The sequence below is a fragment of the Hirundo rustica genome, chromosome 6, assembly GCF_015227805.2.
Source record: "Hirundo rustica isolate bHirRus1 chromosome 6, bHirRus1.pri.v3, whole genome shotgun sequence".
NCBI lineage: Eukaryota > Metazoa > Chordata > Aves > Passeriformes > Hirundinidae > Hirundo > Hirundo rustica.
This window is the reverse complement of record NC_053455.1, coordinates 2,548,288-2,563,994: the sequence shown is the minus strand read 5'-3', so window position 1 is coordinate 2,563,994 and position 15,707 is coordinate 2,548,288. Positions and strand designations below refer to the sequence as shown.

The 15,707-nt window shown below is 51.8% G+C and overlaps 1 protein-coding gene across 2 annotated transcripts in view; it reads left to right on the top strand.

Moving 5' to 3' along the window:
• TXNDC16 (thioredoxin domain containing 16) overlaps positions 1-15,707 on the top strand; it is a 37,339-nt gene that overhangs the window by 3,355 nt on the left and 18,277 nt on the right. Inside the window, exons 2-13 of one of the 2 annotated variants that reach the window (XM_040068455.2) lie at positions 2,593-2,796; positions 3,752-3,834; positions 4,561-4,634; positions 5,458-5,532; positions 5,829-5,950; positions 6,434-6,524; positions 8,469-8,625; positions 9,673-9,839; positions 10,157-10,217; positions 11,666-11,807; positions 12,522-12,668; positions 13,118-13,177. In XM_040068455.2, the coding sequence (XP_039924389.1) occupies positions 2,628-2,796; positions 3,752-3,834; positions 4,561-4,634; positions 5,458-5,532; positions 5,829-5,950; positions 6,434-6,524; positions 8,469-8,625; positions 9,673-9,839; positions 10,157-10,217; positions 11,666-11,807; positions 12,522-12,668; positions 13,118-13,177 (1,348 nt within the window). In that variant the 5' untranslated portion in view covers positions 2,593-2,627. Of the gene's footprint in view, positions 1-2,592; positions 2,797-3,751; positions 3,835-4,151; positions 4,399-4,560; positions 4,635-5,457; positions 5,533-5,828; positions 5,951-6,433; positions 6,525-8,468; positions 8,626-9,672; positions 9,840-10,156; positions 10,218-11,665; positions 11,808-12,521; positions 12,669-13,117; positions 13,178-15,707 lie in introns of those variants that run through there. The other variant, XM_040068456.2, reaches the window with a different exon arrangement.

Here is a 15,707-nt window from a genome sequence, read left to right as displayed (position 1 = left end):
ATTCCGTCAGTGCTGTGCTAGGCCGTCCCTTGTCCATGGGCTTAAGGTTTCCCAGCAGTGACACAGAGCTGCTTCACACGTCCGTGGTATTTTCACACATCTCTGGCAATCCTGCAAGTGTCAGTGGTACAGGGTTCTGGATATTTCCAGCCCTGGGGTGTTAATTTTCCATTGATGGGAAAGAGGTGACAGAGGAAATGGCCTAAAAGCTGAATATTCAGGTGTTGGTTGATGGGGAGCAGAGGGAAGCTGCTGGGCAGGAAGGAGGGATGAGGAGGTGAGAGGATTTGAGCAGGGGAGGGGTGAGCACACATTTTTCACTGGACCCCAGAAGGGTTTGGGTTGGGAGGGACCTTAAAAGCCCATCTCATTCAAACCCCCTGCCATGGGCAGAGATGCTTTTCACTATCCCAGGCTGCTCCAGGCCCTGGTCCTGGACACTGCCAGGGATCCAGGGGCAGCCACAGCTTCTCTGGGCATCCTGTGCCAGGGCCTCACCACCCTCACAGGGAACAATTCCTGGTTCCCAGTCTCCCATCCATCCCTGCCCTCTGACACTGGGAGCCATTCCCTGTGTCCTGTCCCTCCATCCCTTGTCCCCAGTCCCTCTCCAGGAATCCCCTTTAGGCCCTGCCAGGGGCTCTGGGGTCTCCTTGGGGGCTGGAATTACATTTCAAACTGCTGAACCTCTCCTCCAGGTGTAATCCTGTGACATCTTTGAGTCCTTGGAGGCTGCTCCTCTTCCTTCCTTGTCAGCTCTCCCATTTGACCCGGGCTCGTTCCCACCTGCCAGGACTGTGTTTATTTTTCCATCCTGCCGTAGCCAAGTTTGTCATTTAATAAACATGACCCCCCCAAGCCTGATCCCTGTCCCCTCTGTAAGCCAAGGGGAACAGATGGGAGGGCATGGGACCAGGAATGCCTGACACTGCCCAAAGCTGGAAAGGAGACAACTGGAGATTTTGAGATGAAAAAAAAAAAAAAATTAATGCATTTCCAGCACTGTTGTGGCCTGATCCAAACCCCTGAGCTCCTGGAGAAGGAGCCTGTGAAGGCTGAGTGTGCCTGTCAGTAACTCCTGACTCCTGGAGCATGGCAGAGGGTCTTTCCCCGCTTGTTTTTGGAGTGTTTGAGCTTGGGTTGATCCCAGGGCAGCCGTGGTGAGCTGACAGCCTCTGCCAGGCTCTGGAGGGAGTGACAGCCCGTGGACACAGGGGTGTTTGTCGAGGGAGGCAGCTGCAGCTCGTGATGTAAATTGTGCGTGGATTCAGTCCCAGCTTTGTCCCTTTGTTGGGCAGGGAGCAGCCACGCTCCAGCAGCAGAGAGCAATCCCTGAGGAGCAGGCTGGGAAGGAATGGAGTGGGAAGGAGGTGGCTTCTCATCCTTTAACCTCCTCACGTCATCTGCCGTGGCCCGAAGTGAGCAGAATCCCAAAATCCCAGATTGGTTTAGGTTGGGTGGGACCTTAAAGATCAACTTGTTCCGTGCCAGGGGCAGGGGCACTTCCCACCAAAATCAGTCTGTTCAGGAAAACTCACTTAATAAATATATTCTAATATATTTATTTTGTATCTATATCTATTTATATATAAAAATAGATCTATATAATATAAATATATAAATATATATAAATAAAACCACTTAATAAATATATTCCCTGAGAATATCAAGGCGGCTACAAAGAAGTGGCAAAATCAGTAGCCAGAAGCAGAAAAGATTCTCCAGAATCCTTGTCTGACTTATTGCTACGCATATTTTAGGTCAAGGGTAATCTGATTTTTTAATTAATCCTTTAAAGGTTAAATTGTATAGAGCGTCTGATGGCGGAGTAAAGAAAAAACCCAGCAGTCTATATAAAAATAGCATCCATTTAAGTTACATAAATCCTTATAAATATAAGAGAGAAATCAGTTATTCTATTAAAAAAAAAAAAAAAAAAATTTGGAACATGTGTTCCTGAAGCACCAGCAGAACATCCTCATGCTAAGGACTTCAGCTAGAAAATCTTTATAAATATACCTGCAAAATTCTTCCTCACTCTGACCAGAAACAAGCGTCACGAGATGCACATTTCTGTTTTGCACTGAAACAGGAGCTCTCCCGTTTGAATCCCAAATGGCCACTTGGTTTTTTTGGCAACCACGACGCGTCCCATCCCTTTGCAAAACACCTTTCAGGGCCACAAAAATTTCTGTTGGCATCCTCGAAGCTTTGGAGCAGCAATGGAGACAGTTTGGGCGGGGGTTTGTGGATGATGCTGTCACTGCTTTGATGCCTGCGCGTGGAATTTTTGTTTGACTCGAAAAAAAAACTAAAGAGGAGGGAAGAAAACGAGCCCTGAGCTGAAAGCTCTGAGGGTCTGTGCACTTGAAGGTGCCACTCAGAGGGGAGAGAGTGGCCTCTGCTGTCCTCTCTGCAGTTGTCTGAGTGGATTGTGTGACTAATTCATAATATCCTCAAGATGTGTGTGTCATATTAATAATAATTTCCACAGCTGGAAATTACAGTCACATAAAAGAGACTAAAACAGAGAAACGCTCATATATGTGTTTATGTTGGTTGTTTTGGTTTTTTTTTCATTTTTTCCCCCAGTTGTGACTCTCCTGTGCCTGTAGCTGGGAATAGCTATGTCAGCCCAAAAGGACAGATGGGTTTCTTCCTTGGTTTTCCTTCTCTTCTGTGCCTCCTCCATCCCAAAATGTGGAAGTGCCAGCCTGCAGCAGCAGCCGAGCCCCCAGCACTATTTCGGTGGCTTGGAAGCTGGAAAAACATCCTTGGCTTTTTTCAGCCCCACTGGTACGTGTTTAAAGTGAGTTTCCATCAGCCTGGGGGGCTCAGCAAGGCTTGGGTGAGAGTGGAACAATCCCAGAATCATGGAATGGTTTGAGTTGGAAGGGTCTTAAATCCCATCCAGTCCCACCCCTTTCATGGGCAGGGACACCTTCCACCATCCCAGGCTGCTCCAAGCCCTGTCCAGCCTGGCCTTGGACATTTCCAGGGATCCAGCTTCTCTGGGAATTCTATCCCAGCCCCTCCCCACCCTCCCAGCCAGGAATTCTCAATTCCCAGTCTCCCATCCATCCCTGCCCTCTGGCAGTGGGAGCCATTCCCTGTGTTCTGGCTCTCCATCCCTTGTAAAGAATCTCTGTCTTTCTTGTTGGCTCCTTCAGGCACTGGAAGGCTGCAGTTAATTCACCCCAGGACCTTCTGTTTTCCAACTCTCAGCCTTTCCTCCAGCAGGACTGCTCCATCCCTCTAACCAACATGTGCCCCTCCTCAGTGAAGAGGCAGTTCTTGAGATTTTTAAACACAAAGGGGTTTTGAAGAGCTGGTCGAGCGCTGTGTTTGCACAGTCCCAAGTGCTCCTGACAGGCAGAGACTTCTTGGGATGGGTTCTTTTCCTGGCTGTGTCCTCAGGCACAGTCCTTCAAACTTCTTCATTCATTTTCTGGAATATTTTCTGGAGATACTGTGGAGGAGAAAGACAGTTTCCTAATGAATTTTCCTCTCTTCCATAGTACCTGCTAGAAAAAGGAGAATCCCTTTCATGAGGGAGAACTAAAGGCTGTCATGGATTAGGAGAAGATCCTTGACCTTTCTTTTGTTCTTCGTGATCCCCTGGGTGTGGTTTCCCAAAGACATTGGCGTGGGCTGAGGAACATCTCCCACATCTCGGGTTGTGGCAGGAGGATGCTCTTCACCCTGAGGACTTGCAGAGGATTTTTTTTGTGTGTGTGTGTGTGTGTTTCAGTTTCTCCTGGTGCCCAGCCCTTCCTGGAGCAGATTGAGAGCTCAGCTGAGGCCCTCCAGGACTACGGTGTTTCCGTGGTGAAGGTGAACGGGGCTCAGGGATGCTGCTCGGTGGGATGGAGTAAGTGGGAGATGAGCAGGGAAGGGAATGAGCAAATATTTTTCATAGAATCGTGGACTCACACAACAGCTTTGGCTTTCAGGGACCTTAAAGCTCATCTCTTTCCACTTCACCTTCCATGGGCAGGGACACCTTCCACCATCCTGGGTTGCTCCAAGCCCTGTCCAGCCTGGCCTGGAACATTGCCAGGGATGGAAAATCCACAACTTCTCTGTTCCAGTGTCCTTGTTCCACGATGGATGAGGGGGGTTAACTTCTTTTCATCTCAGTGCAATAAAAATTTCATACAAAGGAGATTTTAGCTGAAATTTTATGCAGGTTCACGTGAGGGAATTACGAATTCAGGCAAGTGTAATTAGGCTCTAACAAGTGCTTATATATTTATATTTGGATTTATTTCGTTTCCTCCAGCTGCAGACCAAGTTCAGTAAGGAAGTGCTGATCTGTCACTTTGAATGTGCTGGACAGATCATGGGGTCTTTTGATCCCATCTGACCCAAATCAGCAGGCTGGGCTGGAAAACTGAGGTACAAACTCCACTCTCCATCTCTGGTGTCTATTTTGGTGGATTTTCCCTCCCAGAAGGTTTGGAAAGGCTGGATTTACACTCCTGAACGGAAGAAAGCTGTAAGGGGGTGTGTGTGGTCATTGTGGGGCTGAATCTGTAATCACACATGTTTGCTCTCTAGGTGAATTGTCCCGAAGAGGATGTCTCAAGATATTGTGGAAAAGAAAATGCATTAAGGAAAGCCTTCCTGTTCAGGTGAGGGGCATTTCTGGGCACTGCACTGGGATTTCTTTCCAGTGCAAATGGTTGAAGGAAACACTGGCAGCGATCAGAGATGTCTGTGAAGGAATGAGAGGAGCCCTGAGGACAGCAGTGACCTGCACAGTTGAGCCAAAGGTACCCCCAAAATTCCAGCACAGGCAGAGGAGATGCTTTGTCCTCAATGTGAATTCCCCCATCCTGCCCTAAGTTCCTTGGAGCAGCAGAAGGATGAGCTGTGGAATGAAACCACAGGAGAAACCCTCCGTTGGTGTTCTCCTGTTCCTCTGGCCTCCCACCCCCAGAGCTATACCCAGGCCACAAGATTTTGGGTCTAGTCCAAAAAAAACCCCACATTTTGGTGCTCTCCTTATTGGTGGGGTTAACTCTTCTGCCCTGGGCGGGAAGGTTCAGCTCCTGGTCTCTCCAAGAGCTGTCACCTGGAAACTGTGATGTATCAGCTCAGTTCTCATTGACTGTTCCACTGCTAATCATGGAATAGTTAAGGTTGGAAAAGACCTTTAAGATCATCAGGTTCAACCATCCTAAAGACCTTTAAGAGCATCAAGTCCAACCATTCCAAGGACCTTTTAAGATCATTGAGTCCTAGGCCACCAAGGCCACCGTGTCCCCAAGTGCAGCAGGAACCTGCTCAGCCGGGCTTGAACGATTCCCAGCTCAGATCAAAGACATCTCAAATGTGTTCTGCAGTTTCTCCATCGTCCTGCCTCTCCTGTGCCTGCCTTGGCTCCCTTTTCCCGTGTGATCCATGCAGTGAATCTCTCTCAGTCCCTCTGGTGACTCTCTCTTCCCTCCGCAGAGGAGACCGACTGATCCGAGAGTTCCCCACCGACGCCCTGTTCGACGTGAACTCCATCGTCGCCAACGTTTTGTTGTGAGTCCAGACCACGTCCCACTCTCTGAAATCCTTTTCCTTTCTGCTCCCACTAAATGCCAGCCCCAGGTATTCCAGAAGCTCAGTCAAGCTTCTCTCTTCATTATGGTTTGACCCTGTTAAACCTTTTCCCTTGAGACAATTCACCAGCACACACCTGGGCACCTCCAGTTGGCTGTGAATCCTTAAACTGCCAGCAACAAGCTGGAATTTTACCCTGTTTTTCCCATCATGGTTGTATGGCTGCAAATTTACTCTTCAGCCATCTGCTAATGAGGTTTCTTCTGCCTCCTCAGTGCCCTGCTCTTTAATGAAGTTAAATACGTCGAAACACTGGCAGATCTTAAGAACATTGAAAATGTGTTGAAAGGGAAGTCCAACATGGTCTTTGCCTATGTACCAGCTACTGGGACAGCAGGTATGGATGCTCAGCTTTCCATCTTTCCTCTCTTCCCCCAGCCTTCTTTTGGTAGAATATCCAGGAGCTGAGTTTCTGACCCCAAATCCTGCAGATGGAAACCTGCAAGGGCCACCCAGCCACGAGAGCTCTACTTCCATATGTCTTGCTTTGATTCCAAAGGGATCAGTTGCACCAGAAGAGTTTTGCTGGGAGCATAAACCTTGAGAGGACTTGGAGAGGGAAAGCAAGCCCATGCTTGCTGTCCCGAAAATAATAAATCCCTGGGCAGATCTCTGTCTCAGCAGGGAATGGATTTGCTGGGGATCAGGAATGGGATCCAGCTCCAGCTGCTCACTTCCCTTTGCAGTGTTTTCAGACAGACTCTGTGTTGTTGTACCAAGAGTCCCTGAAAGCCTGGGAGTTGATATTTGCCCCTGGGAAGGATGAAGCAGGAGCTGTGAAGGGAACAGAGCTGAGTTCACCTTGCCTTTCCCTTTGCAGAGCACAGAGCTGTGATGGAGGCAGCTTTTGTCTATGGCACCATCCACCAGTTTGTCCTGACAACTGAGGCAGCACTGCTGAAAGCCACCAGGTACATCCACACACCCCCCCACCATGGAGAGCTGCTTCCATGCACTGTTTGCCTCACTCCTGGTCTCTCCGATTCCCGAATCAGCTCTGGGATGGCATTAGGATGCTGTGCCAAGGCTGGACAGTCACATCTGTTTTCCCAAAGCTGCTGGTTGTGTTCTTAGCCTTGGGGTAGCCTTGCTGTTTGTGGCTGTATTGGGTGGGATTTCACGGGAGAAGAGCCCTCTGTCTCCTTTCCGTGGCTGATGGATCAAACCTCAGCCAGGGGTTTTCAGGTGAGTTGATGTTAAAATCCTAAAGCGCTCCCACCTTGTGCTGCGATATCCAAGAGCAAGAACTGTAGCACTGCTCATGGATTTGGGAATTCCCATCCCGTGGCCTCACTGGCCACCCCCTTCCCACGCAGGAGGAGCTGCTTTGGAATGGCAGATCCTTCCATGTGACTGCTGATGACTCCTGCAGCCAGGAGTGGGAGGGAGGAAGTGGGAACATCACCTGGGGTGTTGCCAAGAGGCCGGTGGCACCTGGCTTGTACCAGCCTTGGTGTGGCCACAGCCCCAGGGCAGAGATTGTCCCCCTGTGACACTGCTGAGGCCACACCTCAGATCCTGGGGACAGCTCTGGGCCCCTCATGACAACTGTGTGGGGCTGGAGCGTGTCCAGAGAAGGGAACGGAGCTGGGGAAGGGGCTGGAGCACCAGGAGAGGCTGAGGGAGCTGGGAAGGGGCTGAGCCTGGAGAAAAGGAGGCTCAGGGGGAACCTTGTGGCTCTGCACAAGTCCCTGACAGGAGGGGACAGCCGGGGGTGTCGGGCTGTGCTCCCAGGGAGCAGGGACAGGAGGAGAGGGAACGGCCTCAGGCTGGGCCAGGGGAGGTTTAGGTTGGATATTAGGGATTATTTCTTCATGGAAAGGGTTGCCAGGCATTAGAAGGAGCTGCCCAGGGCAGTGCTGGAGTCCCCATCCCTGGGGGGATTTAAAAGCTGTGTGGGTGTGGCACTTGGGGACGCGGCTCAGTGCTGGCCTTGGCAGTGCTGGGGGAACGTCTGGACTCGGCGATCTTGGAGGTCTTTCCCAACATTAGTAACTCCGTAATGGTTAACCCGGGGTTTTGTCACAGGTGACACCAGGGCAGGCACCAGCGTGGCCCTTCCCGAGGTGCCATTCCAACCCGGCGGGATTTCGGGGAATTGTGCTGTGGTTCCCACTAGATGGCACGGTTGTCATTGCACAGGAATCGCCTTCATTCTCCTTGAATCAGCGCCGCCGCCTCCCGAGCTGCTGAAATGGTGGGAGCTTCTCCAACAGGAGCAGCTTCCAGCCAACCGGGGCAGCAGTGTTCGGGGTCTTAATAGTGCACTTTGCTCTTCCATGGAGAGCTCGTAAATCCTTACCCAGAGAAGGCGATCCCTGTTTTAGGGGTAAGGAACAAGTGCATCAGGAAAGGAAAGTGGCTTCCCAAAGTTACCCACAGGCCAGCAGCAGTGATGGTGTCGCAGCTAACCAGGGACATCTTCCACTATCCCAGATTGCTCCAGGCCCTGTCCATCCTGACCTGGAACACTTCCAGAGGCAGCCACAGCTTCTCTGGGCACCCTGTGCCAGAGCCTCCCCACCTTCGCAGCCAAAACTTCCTTCCCAATCTCCCATCCATCCCTACTTTTTGTCAGTGGAAGCCATTCCCTGTGTCCTGTCCCTCCATCCCTTGTCCCCAGTCCCTCTCCAGCTCTCCTGGAGCCCCTTTAGGCTCTGCCAGGGGCTCTGAGCTCTCTCTCTCTGGAGCCTTCTCCTCTCCAGGTGAACATTCCCAGCTCTCCCACCCTGTTCCACCACCCTGCCAAACCCTGAGTTTGAGGATAACCCCATGAAGCACATCAGCAGCCCTGGTCCTTCTCTCAGGGCGCTTCGAAGCCCTGCTCAGGGTGGGTTTTGTTTCCTCTCTCACAGCCATGATGACCCCGATGTCTCTTCTGCCCGGCTCCTGTTCTGCCACTGCCAGCGGGCCACAGAGCCGGGCCAGCCCTGCAGGAGGACAGCCCTGGCACAGCCCCTGTCCCTGCTCAACATCCACAGGCACCTCAAGCTCATGGGGGCTCCCTTGGTGGTAGGACTGGGAAGGAGGAGCTGCCGGGTGGGAGGGCAGGGAGGGAGGTGAGGATGAGGGAGGTGGGAGCAGAGAGAAAGGCTGGCTGTGGGAATCTGCCCCTTCCAGGGTGGGTCCGGGCAAGGAGCAGGAATCGCCTGGTGCAGCTGCCTCGCCAATTCAGGGCGGGCCAAAACGTAAATAAATTGTTGAGGGCATTTTCCAAATGACTCTTAAGCACTGCCCAACTCAGTGTGAGGCTTGTTCCAGTGCTCTTGGTAAAGAAACTTTCCTGATGTTCTGTCTAAACCTCGCCTGATGCAGCTTTGAACCATTTCCACATAATCTATCCCTGGATACCCTGGAGATATCAGTGTTTGCCTCTCCACATCCCCTCAGGAAGCTGTGAAGAGCAATGGGGTCATCCCTCAGCCTTTTTTTCTCCAAACTAGACACCCCCAAAGTCCTCAGCTGCTCCTGCAGGCTCCCTGCAGGAGTTTCAGCACCCTCTGGAATTTGGTATCAGTCCTTCACGCCTTGGTGATCACAAGGAACAGAAAGTTCCCTCCTGTTTCCTCCTTCCACGGGGCAGAGAACTTCAGCAGCCTCCTGTTCCCAGTGATCATCCCTGCCCATCCAAAAGGATGAGTAGAACGAGCTGGGAATGCTCCTTCAGCCATTTTCCTGGATTAGGCCCACGGAGAGAAAGCAATTCATCAAGCTGTCATGAAGCAGCACGTCCAAGGCAGGAAGGGAAGGATTCCAGCTCTTGGCATGTTGTGGCTGGGTTTTTCAAACTGCCCCGGGGAATGGATGCCAGGTGAATAAAAAAAAGCGGAGATTTGACATCTGGAATTGCTAAAGCACACAAAATAAAGGCCAGGTTTTTAACGGGGAAGGTCGTGACATGTCGGAGCAGTCTAACTGGAGTTGTGTGGGTTCTGCTCCCATGGGTGTTTTAGAATTGGGGCTGGAAGCTTTTTCCTGAGGGTTTCTGTGGCCGGGGAAGAGCTGAGGCACCTTCAACTTGTGGAGCTGTGCTGCAGCATAACCCTGGCTGTTCTCCAGACAGAGGTTGCTGAGGACCCAGAGAAGATCTCCACTGTCCACTTGCAGCTCGGGCTGCCCCTGGTGTTCATCCTGAGCCAGAAAGAGACCTATGAGGCTGACAGGAGGACAGCAGAGTTTGTGGCCTGGCAGCTCCTGGGGAAAGCAGGAGTTGCCCTTTTGTCCAGGTATTTCTCTCAGGTGTTTTGGGGTTCTCCTTGCTTTCTGAAGGGTTTCTCAGTTGGGTTACCCCAACACCAGTCAGTGGACTCAACCACACTCGGATGAGAGGCAGTAAAACCAGGCTGTATCCTGTGACAGCGTGTTTCATGTTTAAGGATTTGTCCAGAATTAATATGAAAGCGTTGCTGGCTTAAGGTTGGAAAAAGAGTCAGACTAAGAGAGATTTTGGAGAGGAAACTTAGCACTGATGGAATTAGGGCAGGAAGAGGAGGGGTGACCTTCCGTGTCGCACCATCTGATGTTCACCTTGTGTTTTTGGAAGGGACCTCGTAGATCTGAACGTTCTGCACCGGTCAAACGTCGCCCTCAAGACACCAGATGAGGTTGGATGCTGGATTTTCTTTATTGGACTTAGCTCTGGAGAGGGTGGTGGGATGTTGCTCATCTCTGGTTTTAATTTGACAGCATTCCCTGAAGCTCAAGGGGAAGCGTCATTCCCAAGCTGCACACGTGTGTGCAACAGGTTATCCAGAGAATCTGTGGATTTCCCATCCCTGGAAGTGTTCCAGGCCGGGTTGGACAGGGCTTGGAGCCACCTGGGATAGTGGAAGGTGTCCCTGCCCATGGCAGGGGGTGGAGCTGGGTGATCTTTCATGTCCCTTCCATAATTCCACGATTTGGGCGCTGCAGAGCCGTTGTGCCTGCTGGGAGAGAGAAAACAGTGAGTGTATTTTCTTTATGAAAACACTGAGTGACATCTCCACTAAACCTTAACACAAGTTTGTGAACGACATCCAAGTGCAGATTCCCCAAAGATCTGGGCTTCTGAAGGCCTCAGGAAAGGCATCAAAAGGTGGGAGAGGGAGTGAGTGTGAAGCAGAGAGCGAACAACCAGAGGTCTGTGCTGAGCTGAGGTAAGCCAGTGCCTCTGGCAGCGAGCTGGGGAAAGGGCAGGGTGTGAGGTAAGTGAGGTGGATGGAGATGAGTTAAACTCCCGAGGGACCTGACCCAGCTTGTGAGGCAGGCTGGGGTTGGGTGCTGGCAGATGCCAGGGAACACAACGATGGCCCAGATTACCTGAAGTGTCACACTTGTGATTTCAGGTGCAGGATCAGACCTGAGCGTCCCCTGAGGGCTTCCCGTGGCTCTCCTGCTGAGAGATGTGCGCCTTGGGTGGCTCTGGGAGCCCGTGGGAGGTGCCAGCACTTTGTCATTTCTCTCAGCTCCTGATGAACTTCCCATTTTCTCTCCAGTGCCTCAGTCTGAGCTGGTGCCAGCGCTGGTTTTAAGCTGACAAGGTCTCATTTCTGAGAAATTCGTGTTGCTTTTTTGCTTCTTTCCGTGGGTTGGCAGTCCCTGTAGACTTGGGAACGTTTCTCCTGGCTGAGCTCCATGAGATAAAGGATTTTTCGTGCTGGTTTCCCAGGCTGTGATGGGCTCCTCAGACCCAGCCTGACCCCTCTAATGAGGGGACATCCAAGTGTCCCCTGTACTTCCCTGCTCTCCTTCCCTGCCTGGCCACTGGGATTTTTCCTGCAGTGCTGGATCTGAGTTCAGTTGCTAGGAGATTGGGCTGGTGTTCACTTTCACCACATTTACTTCCTCACAAGGAAACATCAGCCTGATGAGTGAGAAAAACTCATGCAGAGGAGAAATTGGGTCCAAGGAACGAAACCCAGACATTTCCCCTGTTTGGCAGCTTCAGGGATCTGTGACATATCCCAAAATTAAGGAGTTGGGAAGATGGTGCCCCATCAGCCTTGAGTTTGGTCTGCAGGCAAAATAAGCAGAGGGGGATGTTGTGCTCCCACTGATTTATTGTTTTCCTCAGGGAATGCCAATCCAATACCTGGTCTTGGAAGACACTGATGAAGTTATAACCCTGGTGGAGGAAAAGAACAAGGTCAAACAAATCCAGGAGGATGAGCAGGAGGAGGAGGAAGATGAGGATGAGAAAGAGAATAACAATCAAGGTTTGCAATTAATCACTGCAAAGCTGATTGTCATCAGACAGAAGGTACAATCAGCATCAGGCATGGCAAAGCATTAGAGAGCACTTGCAAACCATCACAGTCCCTTCATGGTGGCCACAAAGTGGCTCTCTCATTCTCTGAGGTCACTGGAATATGACAGACAGGTCTGATTTTCAGTGGAAACACCAGGGAGAAAAATCAGAGCTGTTGGAGGAACAGCTGCTGTGTGAGGGACAGGGAATGTGCTTGGATGCACCAGCTCCAGAGGCATGGGAGGGTTAAAGTGCACCCAGCACCGTGTCCTCTGCAAGCACCTGAAAATTATCCATCCCTTTGGAAGGGTTTGAGACACGTTTTTGGAAGAGCAGATCCAGACTTGCTTCCTCCGGGGAGAAAACTCCGGTCCCTGCAATGCAGAATCGAAAATGCACAGTTCTCTGTGCAAAGCTGGGGGTGTTTTCTTAAAAAAAAAGTGGTCAGGATCCTAGAGGAGCTTAAAGAGCATTGTTCCAACCCAAGGGCAGAGCTGGTGTGAGGTGGGATTAGGGCATTTGGGGGGGGTTTGTCCGGGTGGCTGTGCCTCCTCTCCCCACACAAGATTTCACTCACCCCACGTCTCTGCTGAGAGGATCTGGAGCACAAAATCGTGCACCGGGGTGGCCCAGGGGGGCTGCAGTTCCCCCTGCCCTGGACACACCTGTGGATCCCTTGCAGATATTCAGGATGACCAGGTGGTGGAAGCAGTTTCCAGGGACAAGAAGAGAGAGCTGCCCCTGGAGCAGATCCTTGTCCTGACGGAGGAGAACTTCCACTCTTCCCTCTCGGAGGCTGCCCGGACTGTGGTGCTGTTTTATGCCAGCTGTGAGTATGAAATGTGGCCTGGTTGTCCCTTCTCTGACTTTGGGGTGCTCTCTGTGCTTTCCATGATCATGGAGAGATCCTGGAGACAGATTTTGACCATTAATCCGTGCCACATCCCATGGGCACTAATAACAATCGGATTAAATCAGTTCTTCCCATTGGCTGATAAGAGCAGATATCAATCTTGATATTTAGAGATTTTAAGCCTTCATTTTATAGGAAATAAATGTGGGACAAGAGGGGAAATTAATGCAGCATGGACTCATGGGCTGGTCTAGCCAGTCTGCTAAAGCATAAAGTTAAATTTTCCTTACTTATTTCAAGTTTTCCAGAGCTTGAAACGGCTCAGGGCGCAGAGATTCACACAGTGACACTGTCAGGGAGCAGGGTGGGGCTGGCTGTCCCCTGGCTGTCCCTCAGGGCTGTGTTTCCCCTCTCCTGTGTTTCAGGGGAAGCCGTGTCCCTGGCAGTGCTGCGCTCTTACTCCGAGGTGGCCGCTCTCCTGAAGGGTAAGGAACCTCAGGGCTCAGGGCTTTCACCTGCTCCTCTTGGCAGAAGGAACCAAGACATTGATGGAACTCATTCCCTCAGCTGGAACACTCATTTTCCTCCCTCAGACTCCTAAGGAAAGTCATATCCACAGCAGGTTGTTTAGGAACACTCCCTTGTGGTTTTTTTAGGGATCTTTGCAGAGTCTCTGCTCCCAGGGGAAAAAAAAAACACAGGACAGGAGGAAATGGCCTCAAGTTGCAGCAGGAGAGGTTTAGGCTGGATATTGGGGGAAATTTCTTTATGGAAATGTTTGTCCAGCCCTGGCACAGCTGCCCAGGGCAGTAGTGGAGTCCTCATTCCTGGAGGGATTTAAAAGCCCTGTGGATGTGGCACCTGGGGACTTGGGACAGTGGTGGCCTTGGCAGTGCTGACGAACAGTTGGACTCAATGATCTTGGAGGGCTTTTCCAACCTAAACAATTCCATGATTTTTTGATCCTGGAAACATTCAAGACCAGGCTGGACGGGGCTTGAAGCAAGCTGGGACAGTGGAAAGTGTCCCTGCCCCTTCCAATCCAAATTACTCTGTGATCCCATTTGGTGGGCACAGTGACTGCACGAGGGAGAATTTGGGAAGGGCCAGGGCAAAGCCCCGGTGCCAGTGGGTGACACAGAGCAGCAAACAGCAGGAATTGTGGCCTGGAACATGGAAACAGCGTCCTGTTCGTGCCCCTCAGGGCCCTGTCCTACCCAGGCACAGGAGGTGCCCTACACATCAATGTGCCTGGTGGCATCTCGGCTCTGCTGGAGAAAGGAGCTGGGATTATCCCTGGCTTTGGAGGAAAAGGGGACAGGTGTGGGCAGGACAATGTCCCATTTGCAGTGATGGTGCCTCCAGGGCTTGCAGGCTGGCTCAGTTACCTGGGAGCTCTCAGAGGTGGCCACAGAACCCTATAAATAACACAGTGATGGTGAACAATCAGCAGAGCTTAGAGCCAGCCAGGGGATCTGGGAACAAAGGCAGCAGGGAGGGATCCTTCAGGAGGCTCTGTGCAGTGTAAGCCCCACACTCAGGCCTTCAACCCCATCCCACCCTGCCTTGTGGAGAGAGGTGGGTTCTCACATGGGCTGGATCTCTTCCAGAGGTGCCTTTTTCTCCCTTTGGCTGCAGGGGACGCTGAGGTGGCTTCATCCCACTGCAGCAGAGTGGGGAAGTGACGTGGAGCAGGGCAAGAGCTATTCCAGCACCTCTGAAGGTGGCTGGTGCCTTCTCCTGTTTTTTTTTTTTTTCCTCCACCAAGGCTCATTTTTCCTGGTGCTGGCAGCCCCTGGCACTGGGCACTGTGTCCTGCAGGATTCAGCAGTGGGGACACGAGTGGAGTGTGCAGAGGACCCCAGAGTTTTCTGGGAAGCAGCTGCTTACAGGAAGCTCTCCTGGGAATGCTGCAGACAGTGCTGATGGCTGGAGGAAAGCAGCTCTGCCTCCATGCTTTGTGTGAAGGGAAAGTCACTGGCGGGTTTGATCTGGACTGAAATCCCAGGAATAAACAGGAAGGGACGGGAGAAGAGATATTTGTTGTTAGAGATATCGGGGTTGGTGGTGGTTTGGGGTTTCTTTTGGACTTCCCCAGCAGCCAGACCAGCTGAAGGAGCAACACAGGAGAGTCTGTGGGTAAAAGGCAGTGGCCAGCTCTTGGTGGGTTCTGCGGGGCCAGGATTTCACCATGCGTGTTCTGAATCACTTGATAACAATCTCGGGGCAGGGAAGCGGCCGCAGACGGATTCTCGGCAGAGATCATGAACTGCCCGGGGTCAGGGCCTTTCCTCTGATCACTGAGGTCTCTCCAAAGGCTCCCAGGCCAGATGTGACCCTATGGAATGACTCCAGTCTGGTCTCTCTGCCGTGACCTCGGAGTAGACACAGAACAGCTGCCTTGGTGGATCTGGGGATCCTTTTTCCCTGCTGCTGAAAGAGCCTCAGGGAACTGGGAGAACCAGCTACCAGAGGAGCTGGAAAACCTCAGAGGATGCTGCTCCCTGGGCTCTCAGTGATGGCTGGATCAGGAAGAAGACCTCGAGCAGTGCAGGACCGAGACTAAAACCTGGGGTATGGCTTGGGGCACTCTCAGTTCCCCAGAAGTGCTGGTATTCCTGCCTGCTCCGGGGTGGAGCTTCCTTCCCAAGGGCTGGGAATGCACAGGCAGCTGTCTGAGGAGTGAATCACCCACGCTGGAGGCACATCTCGAGTTACAGAACCAGGTCGTGCTCCCGGTGCCAATTCTTTGTGCAAAATGGCACTGAGAGCAGGCCCCGTGTGATCAAACAGCTGGGAATGGAGGAGGCTGGAGACTGCAGTGACCCCTGAGTCATCCCACAGCAGATGCTCAGCAGATCCTCACCAAGTGGAGTTTCCAGCCCTCGAGTGTTTTCCATTTGTTGAGGGATCCAGTTTAGCAGGAGACAAGAGAGGAGCATCTCTGCCTTGCTGAACTGAGCACGTTTTTTACCCTCGGAGCAAGAATTTCCCAGTCCCGCCAGGGCTCACTGC